Source organism: Plectropomus leopardus, unplaced genomic scaffold (assembly GCF_008729295.1).
Source record: "Plectropomus leopardus isolate mb unplaced genomic scaffold, YSFRI_Pleo_2.0 unplaced_scaffold4426, whole genome shotgun sequence".
NCBI classification, from domain to species: Eukaryota; Metazoa; Chordata; class Actinopteri; order Perciformes; family Serranidae; genus Plectropomus; species Plectropomus leopardus.
Genome location: NW_024648519.1, coordinates 1 through 10739, shown reverse-complemented (window position 1 = coordinate 10739; position 10739 = coordinate 1). Strand labels below are relative to the sequence as shown.

Genomic DNA, 10739 nt, shown 5'->3' with positions numbered 1-10739 from the left:
GAACTTGAGTGTAAAGAGCAAAAACAAGCTGTCAACATTGCAGGGAAGTTGATTGACAAGTCACAGAAACAGCTCAGCAATATATTTGTCAGTGCTGTACGCAGGAAGGCCAAACATGCTATTGCAGATGCCTCACATCCATCACACTCAGAATTTGAGCTGCTCCTGTCTGGCCGTTGATTTAGGGTCCCAAAAACCGATTGTAACCTTTAGAGGAAGATCTTTATTCCCTATGCCATTCAGGCACAGAATAACACAGAGCAACTGTATCAGGGAAAACAACTATTTTGTAAGATGCACTCTCTTTTATTGTTTATTTATATTTATAGAATTTATTGCTCCTACCTGCCTGTTGCACTATTTTATCTTGTGTATTGTGCATTTGTGCATTTTTAATACTTTTTTTTTATGTGTTAGTATTTGCCTTTGCTGTTTTTGAGCGAAGCCAAAGCGGTTTTCCACTGAGATGGAATGATAAAGTCTGTCTGTCTGTCCATCTAGAATTCCAGCTAAAACATTTGTCCAACCAATCGCAAGCAGCTTAATTGAATGTGAGCACATGAATAGCTGTCACAGCTGTCAATCGTGGCAGAAAAGCCCCCTTTTGTATAATTTAATGACTGATTTTAACCAAACTTATAAAAATGATCACTTAAACAGAAGTCAGGGTTAGAGGAATACCATCAATGACAGAAACCTTCTTTGGGAAAAATGTATTTAGCGTGTACTTTGAGTTGTTAGTTTGACCTGTGTCCCATCCACTAACATGGAGGGGTGGGCTTTATGACATATACTGCAGTCAGACACTAGGGGGCGATCCAGATTGAAAAGCTGCAATTTGGGGGAGCTGGCATGTTGAAAAGTTCAAGCAGTGCGCACATCTAAAAGTGGTAAAAACTAGGTGCTGGACCAAGCAAAAACAGATGTGAAAGAAGAAAAAGGATCTTTCATGTTGCCCATCTTTATACAGTCTATCGATGCTCTCTACAGATCTCTGGACTACCTGTGCTCCTAATGTAATGTCGTGTCATAATGTCCATCTGCTGTAGGAGCTGAGTAAAGCCAAAGCAGCGTGTGTGACGGAGAGGGCCCAGGCAGAGGAGGAGCTAGGAAGAGTGCGAGCTCAAGTGCGTCAGGAGGAGGTGGGTTTCAAAATCTGGACCTTTGATCTGTTATTAAGATGTTACTGCTTTTATCTTTATATTTATCGTGGCTTTTGTCCAGAGCATTTTACAAATGAGCTTCAATCTAAGCCTCAATAGTGGCACAAGAGGGGATATCATTTCATTGTGTTTTATCAGATTTAAATCCAGTATTGACTCCAGCTATCAAATCCTTGATATATATATATTTTTTTTGGTTTACTTTTCAACATTTACCACCAACCTAAAGACGTCGAATCACCCTATTGTGGTCAAGTGTAGGGCTCCTAAATAGGCAAAAAAGTATTGTTAGGGTATAGGTAGCCGAAATAATATTACACTTGGATTGGAAAGTTTAAAAAATCCCACTCAGGGCTGGTCAAGGTGATCACAGACAGCAAGAATTCATTTGGAAAGTCTAAAAGAGCAGCAAGATTATTTTTTTTAGACTGCCATTCAAGCTAGCATAGCACTCAACTGGAAGTCATTTGCTCCGCTGGTGGAAGTTACCTCCTTGGGCACACTCGTATGCTGTAAGTCTCCAGTGCACAAGCCTCATGGGCCCGTAGATCCGGGTATTCTGTACCTGGAAAATGAGCTTTTTTGTACTTCATGCACCAATGAGCAGCTCTCATAGGAATAACGGGTCCTGCGTCCATGGCTGTATGCAGACCTTCTTTTTTTTTATATCTTTCTTTTTTATTTTTGATTTGATTTACGTTGACAGCAATACAAGCTCCTCAGACAAGTAACACAAACTTACAGCCTTCCGCTGTCACGAAACACAACATACAACACATGATAATACAACATGATGAAAACCAAAAGCACATAAATACATGTAGAAGACAAGAAAATAAATGAATAAAATAAAATAAAAAAATAAAAATAAAAAAGACAGAATGTGTGTGTGTGGGGGGGGTGTTATCTTAATTTACACTTATTATTGATGGCCACTCGCACCCAAAAAATATATTCAGGGGGGTCCATTCTTTAACAAATTCATCTAAGGTGCCTTGCACCACATGAGATAGTCTTTCATAAGGAACAATTGATAGCAGTTTGTCATACCACATTGCTAACGTAGGCGGGTGTGTAGAATAGACAGACGTGCAGCATACAACATAGTATTCAACAATTTACCAGTTTGACCAGGCAAGGACAGAAGATCGATACCAAGAATACACTGTTTAGGTCTTAATTTACACCAACACTTATTATTGATGGCCACTCGCACCCAAAAAATATATTCAGGGGGGTCCATTCTTTAACAAATTCATCTAAGGTGCCTTGCACCACATGAGATAGTCTTTCAGTTTGTCATACCACATTGCTAACGTAGGCGGGTGCTCATCAAGCCAGACATGTAGAATAGACAGACGTGCAGCATACAACATAGTATTCAACAATTTACCAGTTTGACCAGGCAAGGACAGAAGATCAATACCAAGAATACACTGTTTAGGATCCATTACCATTGTAATGCCAAGGAACTTCTCTATCTCTGTTTTGACATTAGACCAGAATATTTTAATCAATGGACATGACCACATTAAATGAAAATAAGTGCCTGGTTGTTGCATGCTACAGAACATGAATCATCATATTTACTACGTATTTCAGGAGTCACATGCAGTTTGTTAATTATCTTATATTGTACTTCATGTGATTTGTCTGATCTAGTAATTTTCTTGGCATTGTTTAACATCTTACGCCAGGTCTGGTCATCTAGGTGAGCACCAAAGTCTTTTTCCCAACTATTTTTTATTTTAATTATAGTCCCATCATTCGTAAGCAACTGATCGTATATGTAAGTAATCACTTTCTTATTAATTGTTGTTGCTTTCATGATGAGCCTGTCAAGAATATTCAGCTTACTACCACATTTGTAATATGAAATTGAGTTTAAGTAACTCCTCATTTGTAAATAACGATAGAATTGGGTTCGAGAAAGCTTAAACTCTTCTTGCAGTTGCTGAAAAGACTTTAGTGCACCACCTATATACAAATCACTAATTTTTGTAATACCAGCGGTCTTCCAGTCTCTGAATCCCACATCTACACAAGAATTTTCAAAATCAGGGTTATTCACAATAGGTGCTAAGAATGAATATTGATTTAAACGAAAATATTTACGTATGCTAGTCAAAGACTTGCATATATTTGTAGCTATAAAATTATCTTTCATCCTAATTTGCAACTTCCTAGAACATACAAAGGGAAGGTCTGCTATTGATGCGTTATCTAGTCCTATACTTTCCAGATCTTTAAAGGAAACCTGACTATCTTTTACCCAGTCTGTGACAAATCTCAATTGTGAAGCCCAATGATAATAAATCAGATTGGGTAAAGCTAAGCCACCATTTTTTATGGGAGACTGAAGCTTTTGCAGCTTTAACCTAGGACGCTTATTTTTCCAAACAAATCTACGAATTGCACCATGTATTGATTTAAACAATTTTAACGGAATATAGGTAGGTAGCATCTGGATTGGATACAATAATCGTGGCAAAACATTCATTTTAATAATTGCAATTCGGCCTAGTAAGGACACTGGTAAGTTCACCGATCTTTCAAGGTCTGATTTGATTTTAGTAACTACAGGTAAAAAAATTTAATTTAGTTAAATCAGAGAGATTGGGCGGAAAAAAAATCCCAAGATATTTAAATCCGTTATGGGTCACCTTAAAAGGCAAATATTATGAATCACTGCAGGTCTTCCCAAGAGGTAAGGCCAGGGACCTATCATAGTTTATTTTATATCCAGAAAAAGTGCTAAATTGATCTATAATCTTAATTAAAGCTGGTATAGATTTAGATGATTCCTTCATAAATAAAAGTACATCATCAGCATATAATGGAATTTTATGTGTTCTGATATTAGTTTGAATGCCCATCACCTGATCACTTACTCTTACAGTCTCAGCTAAAGGCTCTATAATCAGAGCAAAAAGTAAGGGAGACAGTGGACAGCCTTGTTTTGTGCCTCTCTCTAAGGAAAACATCTGGGAGGACAAACCATTAACAGATACAGCAGCTTGCGGCGATGCATAGAACAATTTGACCCAATCAATAAAAATACTACCAAAAGAAAATTCATTGAGTGTTCTAAATAAATAATTCCATTCTACTCGATCATAAGCTTTTTCAGCATCTAGTGCAACTATAACTGCATTGTTCATATTAAGTCTTGAATACTGCATAATGCCCAATAATCGTCTGATATTTGTATGTGAGTGACGATTTCGAACAAAACCAGTTTGGTCTGTGTCCACTAATTTGGGCAGTACTAAGTTAAGTCTTGTTGCCAAAATATTGGCCAATATTTTAGAGTCTATATTTTGAATTGATAAAGGTCTATATGAAGAAGGGTTATCCGGGTCTTTCTGTTCTTTCGGTATTACCTTAATAGTGGCAAAATGCATTGTCTTAGGTAGTTTCCTAACCTGAAAGGAATACTGAAACATATTTGTTAAAACAGGAACAAAAATAGATTTAAAGGTCTTATATACTTCAGAAGGGAAGCCATCTGGGCCACAAGCTTTTCCATTTTTTAAATTAATAATATTTTTTTCAACCTCTTCAGATGTAATTTCAGCATCAAGCATCTTCCTATCAACATTGCTAACTTTAGGTAACTTAAGTTTTTGAAAGAAAGTATTCATCCCCTCCTCTTCTCCTGAATTTTCGGATTTATATAATGAGCAGAAAAAGTCTTTGAGCACATTTGAAATCTCAGAGGATGTATATACTAATTTACTATTTTTATCCTTCAATTTTGTAATTATATTACTAGTTTTTTTGTTATTAATTAGATTAGCTAAATAATGTCCTGGTTTATTTCCATATTCATACCTCTTATGCTTCTGTAAAAATAAAGCTCTTTCTGACTTTTGAGATTGCAATGTATTAAATGCAGATCGATAAATTAATACTTTGTCCCAGCTTTCCTTAGACAGTGTCAGCTTATGCTCCGATTCTGCATCCTGTAGCTTTATTTCTAATCTCCTCTGTTCTTCCACAACTTTCTTCTTTCTGGCAGAGCAGTATGATATCATCAGGCCCCTCAAAGAGGCTTTTGTTGTCTCCCATAGATTTGATGGATCTGTTTCCCCATTATCATTCACTTCTAAAAATTCCAAAAGTTTCCTTTTTGTCATAGAGCAAAATTCAGGGTCCGACAATATTGACCTATTGCACTGCCAGGATTGTCGATATTTATGTGATTTACTTATAGAGATCTCTATTATAATTGGGGCATGATCCAATATATGAATGCTCCCAATACTGCTACTAAGTACAAGCTCTGTAGATACTTTAGATACCAAGAAGAAATCTATTCTAGTATATGTTTTATGTGGATTAGAGAAAAAAGTATAATCTTTATCAAAAGGGTGCATTAACCTCCATATATCTACAACATCTACCTCATCCAGCATTTGCTGTAAAGCTCGTTGTCTAGGATTCCTTTTCGTTGTGTTCAAGCTTGGGTTCCGATCTAATATATTGTCCATTACACAGTTCCAATCACCAGCCACAATCATAATTGGACATCTATATTTAAGCAATAAATCAGTCATAGTAGTAAAGATGGATACATTTATATCAGGAGCAGCATACACATTAAGGATAGTAATTTTTTCACCATACAAGAAACCATAAATCAACACATAGCAACCACTTAAATCAGTCTCAAAGTGATCAATAATGAGTGGTAATTTTTTATGGATTAATATAGACACTCCTCTACTTTTACTATTGAAAGAAGAAAAATACACTTGTCCTACCCAGTCTTTCTTAAGTTTTTTATGTTCTTCATCAGTTAGGTGGGTCTCTTGTAACATTACAATAGAAACATTTTCTTTCCTGAAAGAGGATAATAGCCTACTTCGCTTAACTGGATTTTTACAGCCCTTGATATTAAGGGAGCACAAAAAACTAACAAACACACAAGAAACAAAAATTGACCATATATCAATCTCATACTGATATAAGCCATCACCTTACCCTATCTAGACTGGGTATGTCTGCCCTTCAAGTATCATCTAGGTTCCACTACATTTAGCACTCATATTTATTAACCAAACAAAATGGAGGAGAGAGAATAAAATACAAAAAAAACCAAAACAAAACAAAAAACACAGAGAACACAACTGAAAGAGGAAGAAAAGCAGATAGTTCTACTTTCCCCTAGCTATATTCACAAATTATGGACTCCTGGTGCCCTCACTTACAGTAGCAGTCTATCAGCTTTGTAGCCTAATGAAAATAAATCATCTCTCTCTCAGTCATTTCATCGGAGATTCTTCACTGTTCGCTTCCAGTTCATTGAGAAAATCCTGAGCCTCAGCGGGAGATTTGAAACTCTTTTTGGAGCCCCTGTGCTTAACAAAAAGCGTAGCAGGATAGTGCATTTCATACCTTATGCCAGCGGCCTGCAGTCTCTGTTTCACTGGAGCGAAGAGTTTATGTTTCTTCTGAACGGCTGCGCTGAAGTCAGGATAAATAGAAACCCTTTTGCCCTTGAAAAAGAGTTCTCCTCGTTCCCGGGCACAGTGCATCACTTTTATTTTCTGTTGATAATTCCCAAACCTCACGATGATGGGTCTTATCCTCGATGGGTCCCGTGTAGAGATGCGGTGCGCCCTTTCAATTTGCAGCGGGGATTCCCCCTGTATATCCCGGCCCAGGATCTCCGGCAAAAGGCGGCGAATAAACGCCACGGTGTTCTTCTCTTCTTCACCCTCCATCACGCTATAAATCAGCAGATTGGACTGTCGACTTTTATTTTCCAGATAGTCCACCTTCATTTCCAACATCTCCACTGTTTTAAGCAGCCCCGTGATCTTCTTATCAGCGTCTACCACATTATCCTCCGTCGCACTCACTCTGATTTGAACTTCAGCAATTTGTTCATTTAGTGCGTGCATTGAGGAGCGTATTTGAGCCATTTGTTCATCAGTATTCGTCAATCTGAGCAAGAGTCCATTTTTACTTCCATTCACTGCTTCCCATAAAGTTTGTAGAGTAATATTACCCTCAGCCATTGTTCCGCGACAAGTCAGCAGGTGCAATCACTCAGTAAGATTGACGTAGATTTTTCAGGTCGCTGTATCAGGCTCAAAAGTAAGTTTCTTAGTAATATTGTGACATCAACAGAAAGTCCACTTGCAAAGTCACATTTAAATTCGAACTTGAAGCGTTCAGCATATAGTACTACCAATGTAGAAGTTAAATTGGCAGACTGACCCTGCGCTGTCTACTCGCGCACGTCCGACCCGTCGGTCGCCATTTTTGTCTAATATTACTAAAAAACATGCAGACCTTCTTAATAAATCCATGGTATGGAAGTGTTTCGACAATGGTCCATTTTGGATCCAGTTCCAAGTCTGCAAAATACCAAGACTCCTGAAACATTTAATTTTTACCACTAGCTAACTAACTAAAGCAGAAACAATGCAGTTATTGCAGTCAGTTTTTGGTTGTGGTTAGGGTTCCTGCAGTGTTCATCGTTGAGCAGAATTTTACCAGGAGCTGAATTATCTGTAGAGGTCTCGTTTTCAAAATGGACCTGGTGAATTAAAGTGATAAATGAATACAGCAGCTTCACGCAAACAATCAATGTTTCTCTGATGCTGCTCTGTTTGTCAGGAGCTGGAGTCGAGTTGCTGCTAATGTTTGCTCAGCTTATTTTGGGTTAACATAGGATCAAGACGTCCGATGACTAAAATCCTTCATCTGGTTAAAACATGTAGCCAAAAAGTGAATTGCAAAAAGTCAGTTAATGACAGCTTCTGGCAGAGAAACACAACCCTGACACATGTGCAAAGGAGATATGACACCACTGACAGGCTGCCAAATGACAAGGACAGTCAACCTGATTAAATGACAGGGGTTTGAACAGTGATGAAAATGTTGTTTTAGCGATTTTAATGTGGAAAAGTTCAGCATTATGTCTTTAAGCTCTGATGCAAACAAATCAAGCTTTTATCTCTTCTCACTCTTTTTTATTAGCAAAGAGCAATAAAAAGATGTAGGTTAGCAGGCTTCTCACTTTTAGCCGACTGTCACTGGTTACTAACATCACCACTGGCAGATTAGAGCAGTTGAAGCTAATTAACACGAACACTTGTATTATTTCTGGGGGTCATTCTGGGCTTTTGCCTTGGAATTTGCAATTTTTACTATTTTCCACCTGATGATGTAATTTTGACCATACAGTATTTGGCATATGGAGAAAATGTAATTCAATGTAAATATCAATACTAGACTTGTACCTTTTATATTGTTATATTTTATATTTTATATTTGTATCTTCTATTTTATCTGTTTTCTTTTTTTCTATATTTATGTTGCACCAAACCACCAGAACAAATTCCTCGTATTGTGTTAACTATACCTGGCAATAAATCTTTTCTGATTCTGATTCTGATTCTGAAATACATGCTATTTCCACTAGATGCACTGTCACAATCAATGTTGCTGCAAATCACCGACAAATCCCAGACTGTGATCATCAAAAAAATCTACTTAGCATGTAGTGTATTGAAAATAAATATTTTTTGTGTTTTGTTTTTTTTGAGATCTAAGATCATAATGGCATCATGACCAAAACTTGGCATTTAAAGCATTAAAATCCTGAAAATCAATGAATATTTGGTATTAATAATTAGGACTGATGCTGGTTAAAAAATAACTTAATGAAAGTAGAAAATAATATTAATGTATCATGTTTTTTAAAGCATGATTTTGAAAAGCGCATTTTGTGCAGAATAATATTAAAGGGGGCCTTAAGGGTGAAAAATCTCGCAGCTAAACATTGAATAATATCGTATCTAAACTCAGTCTGATCGTCTGCATGGTTTTGAATCAGGAGTTTCAGTATCTGGCTTTAATGATGGTGGAGAACAAAAGGCTGTAGCTGTTCATTGAATGTTTAGCAAAACGTAATTAACCCATTTTTATTTAACAATAGATAAATGTTAAATACATGGCATTGTTTTTATTGTTCTGTACATATAAATGAAGTTTTCTAAAATAACACCTTTTGAATGGCACCAGAAAGCATTGAGGTTTAAGATAAGGTAAGATAAGGTATACTTTATTGTCCCACAGGAAAATTTGATTTGGTCTCAAAGCCGCTGCGTCATACAACATAGACACACACATATTCATACATACATACTGGTATTTGATACCTAGTCCTTGTTATGACCACATAAAAGTTGTACAGAAACATGGTGGCTATTTAAGAGTCTAGGAAAGGAGAGGATAATGACTATGCTGAAATTCTGTAATCATGCCTTTTTAAATTGAATTTGTACATATGTATATCAGCTATTGCCTGATCCCCCTCTCTCATATTTCATTGTGTCTAATGACTCTCTGGGACTCTGTGGAAAGCGGCTTTTTTACTGAGTGGATTATCCCATTAAAAAATTAGTGTGATGTTTTTGGTTTCTCCATCATCCTCATTTCCACATTTCTGTCCTGTGAGCAGCAGGAACATGTGTCGTCGTTGGAGGAGAAGCTTCGCTCAGCACGTACCTGCCTGCAGGAGGTCCAGCTGCACTGCTCCCAGCAGAAACAGACCATCTCTGAGCTGCAGGCCAAGAACAGCCAGCAGAGCATCGAGATCAACGCAATGCGGCGGAGGACGGAGGAGCTCCAGCAGGTCAGGACCCATCAGTTACCTCCTGCACCTACAGGAGTTTGTAGGCATCATTGTGTTGCATACATGACCCCTGTGTTCATGCTGCAGACCCACATTACGTGTTATATAGTTGTGTTTCATATAAGTGATGTGGAAATCACTATAGTCCCATGGTCAGATCTGTGATTCCTACCAGATTTATTTAGACATGAATGTGGGCCTGTGAAAACTTCAGATTGCATGTGGCTGGAAGCCAAGCCAGCCAGCTGGGCTCTGTATGTGCAGTTTACCTGAGACTAAATGCAAGATGAACCCCAGCAGATACTCGTAGCTGCTGCACAGAGGCCTCATCCATCTGAGCAGCCTCCACAAGTGATCAGTGATGGGTGTGTGTTTGTTGTCATGAGAATCATTCGGGTGTTGGCTGTGCTGCAGGAGCTGTCGGGTAAGGACCAGGAGAAGGTGGCAGAGGTGAACCGGGTGAAGGTGGAGCTGCAGGAGCAGATTGGACATCTCCAGGCAGAGAGGACGGCACAGGGAGGACTCAAAGAGAAGATCAGTGCTCTGGAGAGAGAGATTAAAGGTGCACCACACTGTTTCTCTCTTTTCTTCTTGCTTCACACATCTTTTTTATTACCCTCTATAAAACATGCACATTTCAACAAATCAATAAGTTCCCTACTGTGTCTTTGTTTGTGTCATGTATTCCTGTTTAACCTGAGCAAATTGGCTTGATTTCTTTCAAAAACACAGGAAGAAGGCATGAGTGACAAAAGGTTAAATTAATCAAAAATGAGCAAAAACTAGTAAAATGTACATAAAAAATTAACTGAAAATTTTTCAAACAAATTAAAACAAAAATAAATAAATGAATAGATAAATTAATAAAAAGAAACTAATACAAACCAAGTTAAACAAGACTTGGAAAAGTGATTAAAAATTAT

The 10739-nt window shown here is 37.5% G+C and overlaps 1 protein-coding gene across 1 annotated transcript; it reads left to right on the top strand.

Moving 5' to 3' along the window:
• Positions 1–1049: 1049 nt before the first annotated feature.
• On the top strand, positions 1050–10378 carry LOC121939278 (leucine-rich repeat-containing protein 45-like; the record flags this gene model as incomplete). Its single annotated transcript, XM_042482344.1, has 3 exons — positions 1050–1142; positions 9643–9816; positions 10231–10378. Coding segments are annotated over 3 exons (415 nt in total), but the record flags the coding sequence as incomplete, so codon positions are not given.
• Positions 10379–10739: the final 361 nt, after the last annotated feature.